At 33.1% G+C, this 22486-nt stretch overlaps 1 protein-coding gene across 4 annotated transcripts in view; it reads left to right on the top strand.

Annotated features, from left to right (window-relative positions):
- Ubr3 (ubiquitin protein ligase E3 component n-recognin 3) overlaps positions 1-22486 on the top strand; it is a 227269-nt gene that overhangs the window by 157041 nt on the left and 47742 nt on the right. For all 4 annotated transcript variants that reach the window (XM_071619089.1, XM_071619090.1, XM_071619088.1 and 1 more), the window contains 2 exons: positions 12383-12488; positions 21273-21376. In XM_071619089.1, the coding sequence (XP_071475190.1) occupies positions 12383-12488; positions 21273-21376 (210 nt within the window). The remainder of the gene's footprint in view (positions 1-12382; positions 12489-21272; positions 21377-22486) is intronic.

Raw genomic sequence — 22486 nt, 5'->3', positions numbered from 1 at the left:
ACATTGGTTCAAAATTTTTAAAATGTATTATTCTCAGGTATAAAACATTATCTTCAAACTTAAATTCTTTTAAAGAAATTTTACATTGAGTTGATTTAAGAAGATATTTTTATAAAGAGGATTTATGTTGCCTATAGATTCTTACTATATTGTTATTCCTTATAATGAAGACTCTTGTTATATTTTGATGTATATATTAAAATATATCAAAATTGTGGATATAAAATATATCAGAATTTTAGATTTTTGCTTTTAATTATGTGTTTATTTTATGTTATAAAACAAGAATGATTCTTCATTATTGTTTGTGAAAGTATATTTGAGAGAAAGTTTGTAACATAGTGGATTTTTCATGAGCATGTTTTCTTATGCTTATTAAGTATGGTTTACTCATTGTTTAGAGAATTAATGTGAATACTGCGAGTAATTTTTTTTAATGTCACAGTGTAGCTAATTATTGACTCCAAATTACTGGAGTTGAAATATTGCCTAGCATGATGAGTATAGGAAAGTATAGGAAATTAAACTGTTTAAAATACGTAATGAAGTTTGAAAAATGAATATATTTTCTCAAATACTAAAATAATAATTATTAATATTATCAATTCATACTGGCTTTTAACTACATATACATGTTATTTAACAACAACAACAAAAAAAGTCTATGTAATTTTGACCAATTTTAAAGCAAAGAATTGACCAAAAGTAACTGAAAATTTCTAACATAAAGATATAGACATGAGGGGGCTGGGGTTGTGACTTAGTGGTAGAGCTTTTGCCTAGCATGTATGAGGCACTGGGTTTGATCTTCAGCACCACATAAAAATAAATAAAATAAAATAAAATAAAATGCAGTGGTTTAAAAAAATATATAGACATGAAATTTTCACCAAGTTAATCTTAAAATTTTTATTGTTATAGGTTTTGATATTTCATTTTGGATTAGCACTGATTCCTTGAACTTAAACTTTTGGAAGTTATTTTTTAAATGAGTATTTAGTATATATTGACCCCTTGATGTATGTACCTATATCCTAATTATACTCTGCACTTTTGTAATAGGTCTTAAAGGGGAAATTGTTGCTATAAAGCGGTTTTAGATCTGTTTGAATTGGTAGGTACTGTCAATTCAATTAAATAAATGAATTTTTCATGTTAATTTATTCTTAATTGATGTTTGATATTGGATGATAATGTTCTAGAAATTGTTGTTAGAAAGTAGTTAGTAAAAAGATTTCAATATTTTAAAATTTCAATGTTTAAAAAATATTGATTTCATTTCATTTTTTCCCTCTGAAGTGCTTATATTTATTCAGAGACTTGTAAATGATGCATTTTTTCAGAATTTTGGAAACAGTAATAAAATTCCAGTAGTATTCACTTCAGTGACTAGACTCAATTTTAGTTTAAAGAATAAACTGATAGTTCCAAACTTTTGTTTCTTTGTTTTCCCCTTTAGTGAATAAGAGATTATAATGTGCCAGTACAGAAAAGGTCATGATTTAGTTCATCCTAAATATAAGTTAATATTGCTTTTAGTTTTCATATCATTTATTATTCAGTTACTTATTATGTTATTTATGCTAATATTTATGAAAGCTTTTCTTCTAAGGCTTTTCTGTAACATATTGTATATTATATAAACCTCTCTATTTTGTAAATATGTAAACTCAGTGTATTTGTTATTTACTCAAATCTAATTAAAATGTAGTTTAAATTGAGCATGAGGACTTAAATTAATGTTAGGAGGATCTTAGAGTATAAGTCCCCCCTGCCCCAATCTTCCAGTGGAATTTTATTAATATTGTTAAGCAAGAATTCTGTCCTTTTCCTAGGGAATTCTCATTTGTCAGTATTTTTCTTTTCCTATTCATGGCTCTTCATTACATTTTAAGTATCTCATTTTTAAAGTGTATTTTTTCCCCATAATATCTTTTCATAGAGTAAGAGCTTCATTAATTAAGCAAGTGATAAAAAGAAGTTTTGTTTTTATCATTCTAAAAACACTACAATATGTAAAAATAAAGTAATAATACTATTAGAATATTGTTCCATCACAACTTCTTGGTGAAATTGAAGATTTTCTAGTCTGGAATAACTTTTAATAAATTTTGTCTGGAAAGGATTGAGCAATGCATGATAAGAAATTATGGAGATACACGCGTGTATGCACACTCGAGGACACCCCCCCCCCCCCAGAAACACAGCATTGGGGGGGGGGCATTAGGAGCTTAGAGAAGATTGATATTTTTACAGTAATTAAACCAGAAAATATTACTTGTTTCATTTATACTGAAGAATCAAATAAAAGTAAAACAAAGCCATTCAACACATACATCTTTAAACAAACTTTTAAATAGTTGAGGTAAAGTTACCAGTGTTTGGGAAATTTTTCACAATTAAAAAAATTAGCAAAATTAGTTCACATAGTAGCATACTATGGTATTTTAATAATACCTTACTTGAAATTTTAGAGTTTGTAAAGTGCTTTCACATAAATTATTAATCTTTAGAATGACAATGTGAAATAGGTGTTATCTCTTTTTCATAGAAAAGGAATCTGAAGTTCAGAGTGATTGCCTTGCCAAGTCTCACACAGCTGGAAAATGTCAGAGCTTGCACTTGAACCCAGCTCTTCTGACTCTAAATTCAGTTATGTAAGACATATTCCCTACTCTTAAGTGTTCCAAAGGGTATAGAACCTGTAAGAACTTTTATCCATGGGCTTAGTCAAAGACATTCTACTGCACACTGCTGCTTTGGGATCTTTCTTGACTCTGTGGTGCTAACCCTTTTGCCATCTATTTTCTTTTGCTAGCCTTTCACTGAGAATCCTAGTTTTGTTTTGGGCTACCCCTTCAGACATTTTCTCAAGTCCTAAGTCCCCTGGACAGCAGTTAGTTCTCCTTTATTTCTCACTAGTTTGCTTACTGGTTCCCTCGAATCCTGCTGCAAGCCAGCTGTGTCAGCTTCCACATGGCACTGCTTCTAATTCCTGGGTCAGAGCTCTAGTCCTCCTTATTCACCAGGGAATGTCAGGCATTTAGAACCTTACATCCAGTGGATTGGATTGGTCCTAGATCATTTGTTATAAGATAGAAAGTGTTAAGTTCTAATGATGCTATGGATAAAGTTCTAGGATATTTAAAAGATTTAGGATTATATCTAGCTGATGGAGTAGTGAAGCTTTGGTAGGTGTGTTATTTTAACAAGATTTTGAAAAATAAATGAGATTTAGGGTTTCTGTTAACAAGTTGCCATGTATACTGATAAGTACTATCAACTTGGCTAGCAACAGATGTAGGACCAAGCAGCTGTAAATATTGAAAACATAGCTTTTTATTAAATAAAAAATGTTTTTGCTGGATACAGTGGCACATGCCTGCAATCCCAGTAGCTCAGGAGGCTGGGGCAGGAGGATTGTAAGTTCAAAGCCAGTCTCAGCAACTTAACAAGACACTGTCTGAAAATAAAACATGAGAAGGGCGGGGTGATGTGGTTCAGTGGTAAAGTTCCCCTGGGTTGGATCTGACACACACACACACACACACACACACACACACACACAATGTTTCATTGAGGTTACTCTGTTTATTTCTTCTTTCAAGTGATTTGAAAGTAGATATGAAATGCCATAGATTCTAGTGAAGTTCACAGGCTTTCAGCAACTTTTTTGCCATGATATTTTTAGTGTATTTCTCAAGAAGAAATTGTTGAAACCATCAACAGGTATCATTTGATAAATTATTAACTTGGGAACATAATATAAAAAATATTTTGTTAGAACGCCATTTTTCCATATGTTTAGGTATGAGACTTTCTGCTCATTACTATAGTTTAACTTTAGTCACAAAGTTCACATCTCAAATGCATTCATTTATTTTATATAGAGATTAGAAACTAAACTTGAAGGCTGGAGATATAGATCACTGGTAGAGCTTTTACTTAGTATTCTCAAGGCCCTGGGTTCAACCCCAGCACTTCAAAAACACAACTGGCAAAAGCCAAACAATAGAAACAAAACAAAATAAAAACAGGAAAATCCTTTAACCTTAGAGAGGCTAAAGTAAACTCTTGTTTTGACACTTTCATTTGGGAAGTTCTGATTTACTTCATTTTGATGTAATTTATGAACTTATCAAGAAAGACCTTATCAAAATGGTTTAGGACAAGTCATTTAACCTCTTGGTTCTGTTCCTTATTATATCCAAACAGGGTTATTTTAAGAATTCAAGTATTATATATTCAAAATTTTGACATTAGTATTTTTACTTCTGCAACACTGTCATCATTAAATTGGTGTGTAATAAGGAGACAGAGCAAAAATAACAGTAATTTTTAGCTCACTTTTCATATTAGTTCATTCAGACTGCATAGTGAAATAGGCTGGGAGGCTTATACATAACAGATTTATTTTTCACAGTTCTAGAGGGAGGTCCAAGATCAAAGTTCTAGTAGCTTCAGTGTCCAGTAAGAGCCTGCTTTCTTATAGACAGACATCCTCTTACTGTAACCTCACAAGGGAATGTAAGAGGATCCCTTTTGAGCCTTTTGTAAGGGCACTAATCCCTTTCATGACCTAATGACCTCAGTACCATCCATGACCTTTGGGGTTAGGATTTTAATGTATGAATTGGGGACAGAGTTATAAACATGCAGTCCTGTGTAATTTTTTAAAAAATGTTTTAAGGCACGTAACAGTCTATTGACCAGTTAAGAGATAGGTTAGGAGCACAGGCTTGGATTTATTTCCATTGCATAGTTTATCTATTGTGAATAAAATACTTTGTTAATTTTGGGAGGTTGGGAGGTGAAAGGGGAGTAAGAATACAGCATGAAAATTTGAATTATATGGGTAGCTTTAATTATTCTTTTAAATCTTTCTGAAGGTTCTGTGATTTGTGGCCCAGGTAGCCAAAGCTTTGCACATTATAATTTGAGCATTCCAGGAACTGAGTACTACAACTAATAACTTCTGCAATCAAGACATAGGGATCCTCACATCTTACTTGGCTTAGGCCAGGGCAGCTCCTTTCTTCTGTAGTGTGATTGGACGTTTCCCACCCAGTTTTCAGTGAACTGCTTAAATAAGACACAGATTCATGGAGTGTGTCTTTTCCCATAAGGAGAAAATTAGGAGTTCTAAGAACTGATCTTTGTCATACCCTTCCTAGTACTGTGGAAACAGTACTGTGCCCCTCTTACCCAATATCATGTTGTAAAGGTGAGAAGGGAGGCTATTAGATGGAGTACAGTTTGCTGAAGCTAATATTAATACATGTAATCCTTGAAGCAACCAGAGAAGGACAGCATAATTTGTCTGGAAGTGGAGGTATAGGAAATCCAGGAGACAGGAGAGGAACACAGTATAGGAAGTAGGAAAGTACTAAAGATAACCTTTCCTTCAGTATATCCCCTCTTCCACTTGGAGGGAAAATACCTCTCTAAAGCAAGCAAAACTTCCCTGTCCTACCCACAAACTCATGTGTCCCCTTATTGACTAGAGGCCACATAGAATACAGTGCTGGAAAGAACAGTGAGTTGGAGTTAGAAGACCTGGATTCTAGTCCTATTTGTTATCTGTTGACTTTAGGAAAGTCACCAAACTCCATTTCTTATTGTGGGAGTGGTGATGATGAAACCTGTGCTGATCTTCTGATATACATCTATCATGGTTAAATAAAGATCAAATGATACTGGATAAAGGAACTAAAGTATTTTTATATAATCTCTTATTTTGTTACATATGATAATTATTAAACTTTCCCTTTAACCCTTTAAAATTCTACTATAATTGCCACTTTTCTCCCTGTCCTGCCTTGCCTGGAATGCTTAGGAGTGGCATAGGGAAAGGTGAGTTAACTCCTATCACCAAAGAACATTAGCCTTCTATCTCTTCTTTCTTCTTAGAGCTGTTCCCAGGCCTCATTTGAGGAGCTTACTCCTGTCTTTCCATGGCAGATGTCTCAGGGATGTATGGAGAAACCAGGGGAAACTGGCTATGTTGTGAGAGGTGTATATGTATACCTATTACATTCATCCTGTGTTAATTGGGTCAGAGCAGTTTCTTCATTTTGATTATTCAGTTACAGACAAATGGAGCTCCCTACCCCCTATGGTATTTCAAAGAGTCATTTGGCTAGTTGAGATTTTTTTTTTTCATTAACAATTATTTAATCGGTGATGACTAGTGATGACTAGATTGGTAAAACTGCAATCTTTTTTAAAAATTATTTTTAGTTGTAGTTGTCAATACCTTTATTTTATTTATTTATTTTTATGTGGTGCTGAGGATCGAACCCGGGGCCTCGCATATGCTAGGCAAGCACTCTACCACTGAGCCACAACCCCAGCCCCAAAACTGAAATCTTGAATGATCTAGAAATAGAGACCCAGTTAAGTTTATCTTAGGTACATTTCAACAGTGGTATAATTTAAGATAGAACCAATTTATATATGTCTTCTCTTTAATATATATTTATGTCTTAATGGCTAGTGTGAGTTATTTTTTTTATTTTTATTTTTTTGGTTCTTTTTAAAATTTTTATTGTTGGTTGTTCAAAACATTACATAGTTCTTGACATATCATATTTCACACTTTGATTCAAGTAGGTTATGAACTCCCATTTTTACCCTGTATACAGATTGCAGAATCACATCGGTTACACATCCACTGATTTACATATTGCCATACTAGTGTCTGTTGTATTCTGCTGCCTTTCCTATCCTCTACTATCCCCCCTCCCCTCCCCTCCCCTCCCCTCCCCTCCCCTCCCCTCCCATCTTCTCTCTCTACCCCATCTACTGTAATTCATTTCTTAGTGTGAGTTATACTAAGAAATAATCTACTAGTTTTAGATTTCTTGCATGTTTAGAAATAACTGACAGACACAGAATTTCCAACCTGGTACTAAACTCAGTGAACATCTGTTTCAAAAGCATTTTGAAAGATTTTGACATACAACAATTTAAAAGAGTGTATATATATATATATATAAGTGGGTATCCCTGAGGTCATAAAAATTGGCATAATAGTGTTTTGTATATCTACATGCATGTATGATATTCATAGTTTTACATGTAAAAAAGTATGCAATGAATTTACAGTTACTTTTTTTTTTTTTTTTTTGTGGTGCTGGGGATCGAACCCAGGGCTTTGTGCATGCAAGGCAAGCACTCTACCAATTGAGCTATATCCCCAGCCCTACAGTTGTTTTATTTTACAGATTTTTTGGTAAGAAAATCTTTCCTTGATGTTGATAAAGTTAGGAAGTATAATTAAATTTTATTTTTAAATTCTAGTTAAGAGTACGTAAAATTAAATCTCAAGTTTTCTTAAGGACAAATTGGTCTTTCAGTGTTGTTTTCTCAGTTTCAGTAATGATGTGTCTGTCTTGTGATTAGCACATTCTAATACCTTAGATTTGTCAGGTAGTAAAGAATTTGATTATCAGACATTACTGAAAGTGGAATTCTTTGTCTCAGGTGAGTTGTTGCTGCAGCCAGCGTGGGGAAGATGATAGGAACTAATAGGTCAAACACTGCTTTTGTGGTTAGAGTTTAGAGGTCAGTCTCTTTGGGGGCAGTGAAATTAGAGCTGATTAACTGGCCTACTTCTTGGTTACTGAACCCATATGCCATTATGACAGAAAGGAAAGAATATAAAGGCAAAACCACCATGAATTTTATACTTGTATTGATTTTTAGAAGAATATACATTTATTCATAAAATATTTAATCTAATTTGTAAAAATCCTATTATATGTCAAGCACTGTGCTACCTTGGAGATACAAAGGTGAAAGACACAATTGTCCTCCTCAGGAAGCTCTTTCCTAAGAGAATAGGAGAGAAAAATGTGAGAAATAATTACAAGGTTGTTTAAGAAATGCTAAAATAGAGTTAGCTCAAGTTGCAGAGAGTACCTAAAACAAAGGATGATCAGACTCTTCTGAGGTATCAGAAAAGAAGAGCAAAGGGGCACATGAACTGGATCTTGAAAGATGAATTGAGTTTGCCTAGAGGACAAGAAGATGATATTCTAGGCTGAGAGAGCAGCTTACAAAGACAGAAAAAGACACCATGACACAATGGGAAATATACTTAAAAAAGGGAAAGAGAGGAAGGAATGTTAAAAAATAAGACTAAAAAAGAAGAGAGGGGCTAGCTCATGAAGGGGTTTATATACCTATTCCTTCAGTAGTTCACCAATAAAATGTGAAATCTTGTCAATAGACTAACTGTTTAGAGGGATTGGGAAGAGTGGAAACAAAGGGTGTTTTATTTAGTAAACTCTCTATTATGAAAACCAGGGGAGTAATGATGTAGTGATGGAGTGGAGCAGAAAAGTGTGAATCATAGGAGGAAGAACTAATAGGATTGACAGTCAGTTGGAAATGGATATGGGAGATGACTTGGAGTTTTTCCTTGGATGTTTGAATGAAAGTGGTGTCATTCACTCAAATAGGGATTATAAAAGTAACAAAAATTGGAGCTGGGTTGAGCTATATAATCAAGTTAGTTTTTAATGTTTTGATTTTGAGGTACCTGTTGAACATCTGAAATTCTAGAGAGATTTGTGAGTATAAACTTAAAGGGAGCTACAGAAGACATGGGCTTGGGTGAAGTATGATTCTTTTCCTTTCTTATGGAGAATGTTACTTTTAGGGTTTTAGTAGGGGAAGAAGAGCATGTTAACTGAGAAGTAACTGGAGAAGAACCAGGGAAGAGGGCTACCAAAATTTTAGAGGAGAAGAGAGTTAAGAATATGTGTTAATACTTGTTGGTACAGTGGTAGATTTATACAGAAACCTTATGTTTCTAATGTGTCATAATCTGTAATTTTAGTAGTAAAAGTTTTTAAATTTGTTTTGTAGTTAGAATTTATTTTTAGAAAGCTATGTATATGCATTTGTTTAAGCGTATGCGTACTACAGACATATGCATTGCTATAATTACTGTTACCATATAACAGCCCAGAAGGGTGATAGTCTATTCAATCTACAGTTAATAAAACTAAATTTAGGTAATGTGTTTAAGGACATATGACTTCCTGGCTCCTACTAGACAGTGATGTCTATATACATATATTGAAATGACAATAAATCTTTAAGTTAACTTAATAATATTTCTCACTTCCAAACCCTTTTGTAAATGTAAATAAAACTTAACAATTTTAAAGTGTATCATACCATAAAAGGAGTTAATTATCTATTCATTTGTTATTATTTTCAAAATTCTAATATAATCTTTATAGATATAGATATTTTTTAACTTTTTAAATTAAATGTCATGTACATCTCATGTTTAATAATTTTTTTTTTTTTTTTTTTTTTTTAGTTTTGCCTTTTAAGTCATTTAGTTATAGGTTATCCTCCTCCTATGTCTTCAGTATTTGTCTGGCATTAGAGGTATATTCACTTCTAAATGAATAATAAAGTTTATTCTTTCTTGATAAGACTAAAATTTGAAAAGAGTACATTGAATAAATATAGTGAAATATATTAATGGTTATTTGGTCAATTCTCTGTTTCCTACAGAAATTATCTGTAATTCTTAGGTTGTATTAGAAAGATAGATATACTTCATTAAATGTGTTATTCTTCAGTTCTAGTTATAGCCAGTACTAAAAACTCTCATGATAAAATGTAGCTTCAGAACATGACCCAAGGTTATAATTGTAGTTTTTACAGAAATGGAAAGGAAGCTTGTGTATATGTGTGTGCGCTTTTTAAACTTTGCTTTTAATTGTAAAAATTCCTCGGAAAGCTGGGTATGGTGGTGCATGCCTGTAATCCCAGTGGCTTGGGAAGCTGAGGCAGAAGGATCACAAGTTCAAAGCCAGCCTCAGCAATTTAGCAAGGCACTAATTAACTCAGTGAGACCCTGTCCCTAAATAAAATATAAAAAAGTCTGGGAATATGGCTCAGTGGTTTAAGTTAGTCTCTGGGTTCAGTCTCTGGTACTTTATGGGGGAAAAATATCAAACTTCTAGGAAAAGTGGGATGGTATAAATAATTAGAAAGAAGCAAATCTTGAATTATGTCCTTTGATTTTCCACTAATTATTAGGGTGACCTGGCAAGGTAACTTTTTGTAACTTCTGTAGAATGCAGAAATATTAGAAGATGAAAAAGTTTCCTTCTGATATTGAATTCTTTAATTATGGTAGGGATTAGGAAAATAGGCTGGTTGCAGCATTATTTCTGTGCTGGCCATGGTTTCAATGTAATGTGGTTATTAGAACCTTCATCTTGAAAAGAGATAATTAAAAGAGCTCTTTGGCTGGGCATGGTGTTGCACACCTGTAATTCCAGTGACTGGGGAGGCCGAGGCAGGAGGATTCCAAGTTCAAGGCTAATGTGGATAACTGGAAAGACCCTTAGTGAGATCCTGTCTCAAAATAAAAAATTAGTCGGGCATGGTGGTGCATAACTGTAACCCCAGTGGCTGGGGAGGCTGAGACAGGACGATCATAAGTTCAAAGCCAGCCTCAGCAAAAGCGAGGTGCTAAGCAACTCAGCCAGACCCTGTCTCTAAATAAAATACAAAATAGGGCTGGGGATGTGACTCAGTGGTAAAGTGCCCCTGGGCTCAATACCCGATAGGTAGAGATATATATATATAGAAAGCTCTTTGACCCAGTTAACACCTATATAAAAGAAATTTGCAAAACTCCCCATACTGCAACTTGAGATAATATTTTTTTCTGCCGGAAGAAGTTAGTCTTTTAAACACTTTTAGGTTTTAGTCTTTAAAATGATTTCTTAAAATTACAGATAAAACCCTTATAATAATTGAATTGAAATAAAAGTTAATAATGTGTCTCTTATCATGTTACTCCTCTGCTAAAAGTTCTGTTGTTCTCAGTGTCATCCATGGAACCAGGAGGCTCTGGTGGAAAAACTGGAAAGCTGGGAAACTTACTTGTTTTAAAAATGGGATGATAATAATGTTACCCACTTAGTAGAATTTTTGTGAACATTAATTGAAGTGATGTAAAGTTACTATGAAAATAGTGCTTGGCAAGTAATAAGTAAGTAACTCAGCTAGTGTTAAAATTAATAGAATGAAGAAATTTTAACAGAAAATTAGACTTTACATTGACATAATTAGTAGAGGAAACTGAATAAGAAAAATTGATTTTTTTCTTTTGGTATAGAGAGATTAGATCGAAATTTGACAGAAATATTTTTCTCTTTTCTGCTGCACAGAGTAGAACATGTATTTTGCTTATATTCTAGCTCATGTCTTCATAGCTTCACTAAGCTACTATACACACTACCATCAACACCATGCCAGAGTTATATTAATGGATCTTTGATAAATTAATCATAAAATATAGTTGATTTCTAAGTCTGTTGCTCAGAGAAAATGAAAGTCTGATGTAGGAAATCAGTGACAATAGGTTTATGTTATTCAGGTAAATTTTTTACCCAGTTTTAAGATTTAATTTTATTCATGTATCTAAAATTATTATCTGACTCTTCAGATTTTGACTTTGGATTCACAAATATTTTTCAGTATTTGTAGCAGAACCTTTTAATCCAGTGCTTGTCACATAATAAAAAGGGACATCTGATGCAAAAGCAAAACTTAGGATGTTTTCAATGAATAATTTAAAATTTTTAGACAAATATTTTAAATGTCATGAGCAGAATTTTGTTGAAAGCTAAGATTAGTGGATTATTTTTAATTCAGGGAGAAGAAATTAAAATAGCTGGAATAGTATTCCTATATAATACAATTATTTCATGATTGTTTCTTCATGTTGAACCAAAAGATGATGAATTCACTCTTCAGTCTAAACAAGATTTAGGGAATAATAATAATAATAGTAATAATAATAATAATAATAATCATCATCATCATCATCATCATCTTTAGGGAAAGAAGAACTTCATCTAATAGTGAACTGTAGGGATATTACTCCATACTACCCAGGATTGGGAGCTGAAGTTAGTAGTAAGTTTTGGTTAGGAGGCAACCACAATAGAGCACAAATTGGCAAGGCTGCAGCATAAAGTCAAGGCAAAGTATGGGATAAAGGGAAATTCCCAAATTCAGATTGGCCATAAGGACAGTCTAGAGTCTAGTAGAAGTCATTTGGATATGTATTTTGGGGTTTACCTTAAAAGAGAATGTGAAGGGTTGGGTGATGTAGATCAGTGGCAGAATGCTTACCTAGCACATTCAAGGGACTGGGTTCAAGCCTGAGCACTGCTAAATAAATAAGTAAATAATAGAGAATATAAAGTAATTGGGACTTGAACTTGATGAGCTATAATGATCAGGGTAGGATTCAGATTTCTTTATGAAATAATTAAAACTTTGTTCAGGAAGAATTATGTGAACTTTCTATTTACACTTTCTTTACTTTTTTCAGATCAGCTGTTCCATGTATTAGCCTTGCACATGCGACTTTATAGCATTGACTCTGAGTATAATCCCTGGAAAAAGCTTACTCAGTTAGTAGAAGACATGAATTCACAGTAAGTATTATTGAAGGATTAAAATCAGTTGAAACTCTTTTTGAAAAAGTAGTTGTTAAATATAACAATGGGATTGAAATACAGGAATTTTTCTCACATTTTCTTTATGAAACATATATAATGCAAATTGAAAACCATACAATTATACTCTACATAAAAATTTCATAAAAATTCCTGTCAAGTGGGAAAATCTTTTTAAAGAATCTTATTGGTTTTCGAAACATTCAAATGGAACCCCATAACAGCTAGTTGTTATATTTATGTCAGCATTGATTAGTGGGCTAATAGCCTTAGGCTAATTCCTCCCTTGTAACATTCCGAATTGGTCTTTCACCTAAGGGTTTTAGCAATCCTTGATGATTTGTGGCTTCATTAGGTGCCACAAAATAGTAATTTAAAAAAAAATCCTAAACAAAACAAAAAAAATATTCTTCCTTCTGATTTATTAGCTGGATTGTTTCTATAAAGAACTTTTATTATTTGTTGATATATAGTTTGGCAGGATGAAGGCTTGATTCTTTCCTATTTTATAAATTTTCAAAGTAACAAGTTGATGCCTTAGTGACTTCTAATGAAGTTCAATAAATTGTAGTTAGTTATGACCTCATGGATTTTTATATAGTTAATACGTTTCTTGCCATTTCAGTCCTTCTTTTCAATGCAAATCATTCTCTTTTAGTGTAGTGAGAATCCTTCCAGGTTGGCTCTTGCATTTTTGAAATGAGCCAAGTAGTGATGATATCCTTGCTCTCTGGTACAGCAAGTGTTCATTTTGAACATATTCCACTTGGTAACTAAGAGTCAGCTGTTTCTCCATGTAGCTCCCTATAATGGCAAATGATATTTAGAGACTATAGTCTGAGTCCTAAGGGGGCATATATAACTACTATGTTGTTATTATTTATAGACCATTTCAGTGATAGAGTTAAGATATATTATTTTTAAAAGAAAAAAAAAGATCTTGAGTTCTTACTGGTATTTGTAATTCAAATATAAGATTGTAAGGTTTTAGTTTTATTTATTTATTTATTTTGCATATTTTTCGAAACACACGACTAAATCAGTCAGGGTCACTCCAGGTGAACTGGGCTGGCACAAAATAATCACACAGAGACAGAGAAATACCTTTTTCTTTGGGTTCTGTGACAGCTCCTCTGACTCAGCTCCCACAAAAGAGGCAAGGCAGGCAAGAAAGAGAGAAAGCATGCCTTGAACCTGGGTTTTATTGGGGGAGGCTCTTCCATGGAATATTCTATCCCAAAAAGGGCAAAGGCATAGGATTACAAAGGAACAAGTAAGTGTAACTCAATCCCAGTGTGTAACACCTACTACTGGAACCACGCCTTGTTATCCTAGCTGGGGTAAAGCCCAAGTTACTGCATGCAATAATTGTTCAGAACCCTGGTGCATCAGGACTTAAAGGCATCGTCTGCATCCAGGGCAGCTCCTGACACATCTTTTTTCTTTTATTCTGAAAATCTTTGTTAACATTATTATTTATTAACATAATTATTTATTTGTATAACTAATTTTTTATAATATCAGTATTACTATTAGATAGAAGTTCTCTTTATTCATAACGTATAATGTGTATCACTAGGAATATATGGTCAAAATACTATGTTTTCAATTAACTTGAAGTTACTTTTCTTGAGTGGTTATGCCTTCAACTTGATTCATCGTCAGGCTCATTTATTTCAGTTCTTTTTCCTCAGTATTTTATGATTTTTTTCACTTTTATTTGTTTATTTTTATTATATAAGATAATTTTTTCCAAAGTTATAACTAGATTTTAAAGTAAATTAAAGACCTCTATCTTCCATTTCTGTCTACTTGCATTTCTTTTTTGTGAAGTCTCTAATTATTTTGCCCATTTCTAAAAGTTGGGTTGTTGACCTTTTCACTTATAAGGTATCCTTATGTATTATGGATATTAACTCTTTGTGTTATAAGTTGCAAATATACTTTACCATATTGTCAGATATCTTTTTATTTTATGATTTTTTGGTCAAAGATTTTAAAATTATAGTCATTTATTAATTTTTTCATTTATTCTGGATTTTGAGTCATAAACATATCTTCCCCCTACCCCTTAACTATAAAGCAGTTCATCCATGGCTTCGTGTAGTACTTCTGTGGTTTAAATTTTTAGTTTTCTAGGCTGTTTGGAATTTATCATGGCATAAGGTGTAAGTATTGGACCCAATTTCATTTTTCCATATAGCTATCAAATGGCCTACTGCTTTGCCTTCATATAACAATAACATTAAAACAGATCTTAAAATAAAACAGAAGAAAGAGAAGAAGAGTGACAATATAAACATTAGTTTACAAATTAATGCTGTCAATGGAAGGAGTAAGGTAGAAAACTTAACCAATGAAACTTTATCCTAAATTATGTAGTATAATCAAACACGATTATACAGAATTTTAAATTTTTCTTTGTTCAGAGGTTATGTGTTCTGTGTATTTTTGAAAAAGAAAACAGTTTAAATCCCACAAATTGACATTTTGTGTCAATCACTAGTGGACTAAGATATTTTCCTCAGTAATCTCTGAAATTTGTTTTTAATTTTTATACTTAACACAGCACACAAACTAAATTGTTTTTGTATGTAAGACTGATTTTGCCTGAAATGCTGTCATGAGTACTTGGGGCATTTATCTTCTACAGGGTATTCTTAGAGGTAATAACATATAAACTTATTTTATAAACTCTTGAACTATGTATTTGACATGTAAAAAATGTACAGTATTAATGCCAACCGTCCCTTAAAAGTTAGCCTATAAGTATTGTTGTATAATTTTCTTTGGTTAGAAACATTTTGGTCTAAGTAATGTCGTCAGAATTTTCTTCAGTGCCATTCAGCAAAACCATCTGTTTTTTAGCTTATGCAACTACCAAAAATTTGTATGCTGCAGAGTACCTTATAGTTTTCATTTTTAAAATTTCTTCACTGTTCTTGTGGAACCTGACCTAGAGGAAAGCTCCAAGGAAATTTACTTGAGAAAAGCCAACATTTCCAGGTTAAATAGTGGAATCTACTAAAGATAACCAATAGTGTCTACCATCCCAAAGTTGAGGTTGTTGTTTGTGCTTATTTGTGGGATATTTGAATAAAATCGGACATCAAATTTTTCAGTTCCATGTCCCTCATGAAAAACAAGCAGTTACTTACATTGACTTGCAGACAAAGTAGAAACCACCCTGCATGTTTTTGTTTTTGTAAAGATTTTTCCATCCAAGTACGTGCAATCCAATTTCTTGTCTATCACACTATTGTATAAAGAGCAGCAAAACTGGAGGGAAGAAGTGACTGCTATACACACTGAATCGCTCTGCATAGTCTTATTTGAGACAATTGATGTATGAATCTTGACTTTTTAATATTTGGAAACATCAAATAAAAATGGAAATGATAAAAAAAAAAGAAAAGGGGGAAGACATTTTTTGTTTACGGGCATAGAAAGATCACCACTAAAATATAATAATAAAAGATAAATAAATCCAGGAGAAGAAAATGTGTAGTTATGCCAGTATTTGTATAATAAAGTTGGGGGTGGGTGAGGATAAGAAAATAATTTGGTGCTTGTTTGTTAAAAAAATAAACCAATCCACAAGCATACATATCTGGATATTAGATTTATACCATAGATGATACTAAGGAGCATTACTTTTATTAAAAAATATACTGAGTTAAATGGAACTTCATATGGGAAAGAATTAATATTTACCCCTGTCACAGAATCCAAAGAAAAAGGTATTTCTTTGTCTCTGTGTGATTATTTCATGCCAGCCCAGTTCACCTGGAGTGACCCTGACTGGTTTAGTCGTGTGTTTAGAAAAAGATGCAAATAACCAATAAATAAATAAATAAATAAATCTAAAACTTATTCAAATTTTGCTAATTGTTTCAGTAAAATATATAGCAAAATAAAATTCAAGATCATGCTTACATTTGTTGTCATGTATCTTTAATTTTCTTTAATATGAAATTGGTCCTGAGTTTTTCTTTGTATTTCATAACATTGACATTTTTAAGAAAAGTTTAGGCAAGTTAGTTTGGTAGAAAGTCTTTTAATTTGCTTCTAGCCTACTGATGAGATTCCAGTTATACAATTGAGCAGAAATACTACATACTTATTTTGTGGTCTTTTTTTTTTTTTTTTTAATGGTACTGGGGATTGAACCCAGGGCCTTGAGCATGCTAGGCAAGGGCTCTACCACTAAGCTACATCTCCAGCTACACTCTCAGCCCTTGTGTGTCATAAGAGGAGGCACATGCTGTTGATTTGTTTCTTATGATAACAACTCTGATTATGTAGCTAAGGAGGTATCTGCCAAGTGTCTCCCCTATAGAGTTATTATTTTACCTTTTATAATTAGTAAGTATTGTATGGGAAGACACTTTGAGACTATGTATATATCCTGCTATACCTCATAACAAAGACAAAACTTTGGGCATGTGTTTTGTGCTTATAGACAAAATTAGCAAGCCATGAGTATTTTGCATGTTGTGATAAGGAAAATTGCTTTCCTTGATGTTAGCTAGTAATTTTCTAGCTAGATTTGAAAACTCAAGGGTGAAAATAGTGTAGAAATAAAAGATTAGAATTCCCGAATCTAAAAGATGTTCACCAAACAAAAAGTTTCTAAGCTTAGTGTTGGAAAATTAAAAGTTTATAGTACAGGGCTGGGGATGTGGCTCAAGCGGTAGTGCGCTCGCCTGGCATGCGTGTGGCCTGGGTTCGATCCTCAGCACCACATACAAACAAAGATGTTGTGTCCGCCGAAATCTAAAAAGTAAATATTAAAATTCTCTCTCTCTTCCTCTCTCTCTCTCACTCTCTCTTAAAAAAAAAGTTTATAGTACAGACATAGGTTCTTTGCTTTTCCTAATACTGAATGCCACATTATGTGGAGATTTTCTATCCATCCATGCATCCATCCATCTATCTGGAACGGGGAACATAGCTGTTAAGAAATAGAGCTGTGATCTGAATCTAAATCTTCCTGACTTCAGAGACTAAGCTTTAACTATTATTCTATGCTTCCTTTCCTAGCATTAGAAGGTCTGAAGAATTTCTTGAAAATCTGATTGTTTTCCCCACCTCATAGCCACATACACATATTTATTCTTTTTTTTTATGATTCATTAGTTCATTACACTATAATACTCTAGTAAATTGTAATATGTCATGTGTTTAATGTTTATATATTTTTCAATTGAAATCTTTTTCTATTTTCTCACTTTAACATTTTTCCAGCATAAAAATTCTAATATTGCATGTTTTACTATATATACTTTTTTAATAAAATATTTCTTTTGTTGTAGATGAATACAATACCTTTACTTATTTGTTTTTTATGTGGTGCTGAGGATCGAACCCAGTGCCTTACACATGCTAGGCAAGCACTGTACCACTGAGCTACAACCCCAGCCATACACACACACACACACACACACACACACACACACACAGACTTTTATTCATTGTCCTAATGAAAATTATTTTCTTTACTTTTAATTTCATTGTGTTGATGATAACTGAGTTATTTTTTAAGTGGGAAATTATTTCTGTTAACTATATTACTTCCACTTTTCTTGTTATCTGTAGAGGAAAGAGTAACACATAATTTTTATGATCTGGATTCAAAAGACTAAAAACTTTTGAGAGAAACAATCAAAAAGAAACACAGCTTTTTTATTAAAGGGTAGTTTTTAGGTGAAATTTAAAAAGGAAGGTGTAGATATTTCTCACATGCTCGTTGCCTTCATGCATGCTGCCTCTCTATTACTTACCACCAGAGTAGTACATTTGTTAAAACTGATGAACCTGCATTGAAACATCATAACCACCACATTAGGTAATGTAATTCACATTAGGTCTCACACTTAGTTGTCTAATTTTAGTTTCTTTTGCCACCCTTTAATTTGTTCATCCATCTATCATTTCATTAATTTTTCATTTGTTTATTTAGTCTGCTAAATAAACAAATTTTTGAATTTGTTTATTAACTCTTTGAATTCTGACATTGGGATATCATTGTAAAGGTGATATAGTTCTTGTGGAAGCTTTTCCCACATACTAACAATATAGAGGAAGAATTAGAAGAGTATAAATTTGGAGGAGATTGAATAATTGGAAGGCAGTGGCCATAGGGTGTCAAAGAGGGAGTGGAGATAAAGTCTTTAGGACTTAATGCCAATTAATTTTTTTGCTTGGTATTGAAAATTACACACAGGGGAGAGAAGACAGGTTTGGAATATCCCCAAATTTGTAGCTTATTTATTCATTATACTTTTATTATGTGAATATTATATTTCAGGCATTGTGCTGAGTGCTAAAGGATGAAAGAAATATAACATTTCAACTATAAAATTATTAGAAGGGAGAACAGATTAATTGTGACTATTTGGGAGTGTATGTATGGAGTACGAGGAAAGATTGTGAATTCACTTTCAGACATGTTGAGTTTGAGCTGCCTGTTGGATATACAACAAGTGGAAATAATGAATATTCAGATACAGATTTAAGGAGAATCATGGATAGACATACAGACTTGGATGTCGTCAGTGTATAGCTGATGACTGAGATCATGGGTTAGGCTATTAGGTCTTTTAAGAAGAGCCTTTGGTGTGAAAAGAAGGGAGAATTAGAACCATGGGGAAGGCTCTAGATTGGTTAGAGAAAGAAGAGGAACCTGTGAAGACTGGCGTGGAGAAATTTGACATGTAAAAGAGAACCTACAGCAGTATGTAACAAAAGCCAAGAGTATTCATTTGTATCTAAAGTCAAGTCATAGATCAATAAGATAAAGATTTAAAATATTGACTAAATTTTATAACTAGGAGATCATTTTTGATCATATGGAAAACTAGTCTATGGGCTACTAAAATTGTAGAAATGGGTATCCCTCCAATATTGTCCTTCTTTCTTCTTTCAATTTTGAAGAACTTTGGTCTTGAATATTGAGAGGCTAGAGAGGCTTGAGAGACAGGATAATAGTAGGTTTTGTAGTCTTGAAGAAGGAGACAATTATAGCATATTAAGAGACATTTATAAGTTGGGTGCATTGGCACATGCCTATAATCCCAGTGTCTTGGGAGACTGAGTCAAGAGTATCACAAATTTGGGGTCAGCCTCAGCAACTCAAAATAAAAAACAAAAAGGGCTAGGAATATAGCTCAGTGGTAAAGCTCCCCTGGATGTAATTGCCAATACTAAACAAAAAATAATAAAGAGATTTGTAGAAAATGGAGAAATTCAAAGAGCTGTTTTCCTCTGGCAGTTTAAAGCCTCACAGCAGCAGGAACTGATTAATCTACCAATGTATACAGTACCTGGTTCATAATAAGTAATCAGTAAATATTTATTGAATGAAGAAGCTTAATTTTTGCTTATTCCATGTCTAGTCAGAAGTGTAGTTTGAGAACTTAGCCAATTCTTTAGGTTCCTCTTTACGTTTTTTTCTCTGACATTAAAAATTAAACCTATAATAAAAAAAATTAACCTTCTAGGGCTGCGGGTGTAGATCAGTGTTAGAATGCTTGCCTCATAGATGTGAAGGCCTGGGTTCAATCTTCAGTATCACAAAAACTGAAACTAAATAATTAAAATAAAAAGGTAACATTCTAAAGGTATTTTAAAAGTTCTTTTGGAATAAGCTCTACTTTATAATAGATTCTATGTTTTTCATAGTACTACACATTTGTAAGTTTTACTACACTGACTTTTATAGAATATTTTAAGTTTTACTTTGGTTATTATCTTTTCTGAAACTTTGCAAATGTTAAAAATTCTATTTAAATTTTATGGTAGTCATAATGTTGAAACAGCTTTTTACTACGAGATATTAACCAAGCTTTTTCAATATGACTTAACTTGTGAATTGTCCCTGTCTCGTTCTAGAATGAGAGCATTTATTCTTTAGTGCTTTGTGATAATCATTTGCATGTCCCTCTCATTTCTCAGCCATGGCTATTAATTCAGAAGATACATGAGGAGGGATGATGAGGATGAGGAAAATACAAACATAGAGAGTAAAAGGTGGGGCCAACCCCTGATGGGGGAAGACTGACACCAGAGCTAGCTCAGCACATTTATTATATAGGTTTTATCATCAAAAGGTTAATTGTGGGGAAAGTTTCACCAAAGCAGGCAATCTGAAGGATATAGGACTGGCAGGACAATTGGGGTCATCTTGTTTTGCTCAAAATTCACTGTCCCTGTGAGTTGGTATCTGAACTCAAGACCTAAACTGATAACTGCTATGTGCCTTTGCACGTAGCATCCCCACATTATCCTCCTCATCACTATAGCAACTGGGCCATAATGACCTGCATTTTTGTACAGGCAGCTCCCAGCGCAAATATAGCCATGAGAGAGTCAGAGGCCGTAATTTGATTCAAATCACCGCTTCCACGGTGATTGTCCTATGAGCTACCCCATTTGTCCTAAAACAATTCTCTGTTCTAATTCTCTTATATTTCATTTAATGCTTCACTTAATTTCTATAATTTTAAGAGGTTAGAAAGACTCATAATTAAGTTAACGTATCCCAGTTGTTTACTTTGGTAAGATTTAGTAAAGTATCTATACAATTTTTTCAAATTAGGAAAAGGAAATTATGGGTCTAAAAAATTTTTAGGCAAAAGATTATTTTGAGATTTCTCACTTGTTTATAAAGATTTTATTTCCATTTCATAGACATATAGAATATACAATGAATTAAAAAAGATGTACAATACTATTTAAAGTGATTATTCATTTTTCTTTTAGGTTGGGAAATGAAGAACAACAGCCTGAGGTTCCAATTCTTTATCATGATGTAACATCCCTTTTGCTTATCCAAATCTTAATGATGCCACAACCTCTACACAAAGGTATGTCTTTATAACTCACATTCTTTTATTATGTACTATATATTGTATTATGACTATTCTGGAGATTGATGGATCAATTAGAGCATTCAGTCTGCTGGAGATTTTTGTGATAAAACATTTTTTATTAGTAGTAAATGATTATCATATGTAAGAAGATGACAGTGAAATAAAGGTAGTTATTTCATTTGAGTTTGTTTGCAGTATTGTAGTCAATAAGAGGTAAAGAATGGGAAAAGTATTCAGAAAACATTTTTTTAAAAATGGAATTGACAGTACAAAACCAAAAAAAAAAAGAGCAATCTGCCACTTTTAATGCCTCCACCTTATCTATGTAAATCCATAGTTCATATATAGTAATTATAAAGCTATAAAAAATGTGATGTCCTGTCATTTTAAGCTAGTGCTAATGTAATAACATTATTATATTAATTGCATTAATATTAGCAACATTTTAATTATTGCTTAATAGTCTTCATAGTTTTCACTTGAAGACATTTAAAATATTCTCTCAGATAATTAATATTCTTCTGTGTTGGAGTAGTAATTGTCTTTTGTTCTGCTATTATAAGTTATAGTAGAAGGAACATCTGTGGGTGTATAAAGGCATTCTTCCTGGAGAAGACATTCTTTGTACATCAATTTGATCATTTGATAAAAATCACTTACCTAAGGACATCAAGTGATCTTATTTTAAATATAGACAAATTATGATATTTCATGTAAATTATAATATTCTGTAAAGAGAAAATGTCCTCAAAAAGTGTCTTAGTCAACTTTTTGTTGCTGTGACCAAAATACCTGACATAAAAAACTTGAAGGGGGCCCAGGACCACCCCTGCCGCCATGTGGGAGCAGGCCCAGGTCTGACCCAGGTCTGCCCCCACTGACCTGATGACCTATGCTGGATACAGGCCCAGGCATAGGCCCGCTTCTGCCTACCTGTGCAGGAGCCCAGACCCAGGGTAGGTCTGGGTCCTCACCACTGATTGGCAGGCCTATGCCAGAGACTAGGCCTAACCCACCTCCATCTTGGAATATTGCAGCCATTGCCATAACTCTTCCCACGCAGTTTCGTCAACCTTGTGACAACAGACAGGTCCTGGAGGCAGC

The sequence above is a fragment of the Marmota flaviventris genome, chromosome 11, assembly GCF_047511675.1.
Source record: "Marmota flaviventris isolate mMarFla1 chromosome 11, mMarFla1.hap1, whole genome shotgun sequence".
Lineage (NCBI taxonomy): Eukaryota > Metazoa > Chordata > Mammalia > Rodentia > Sciuridae > Marmota > Marmota flaviventris.
The sequence above is the reverse complement of the archived record's forward strand: the minus strand, read 5'-3'. Positions and strand labels throughout refer to the sequence as shown.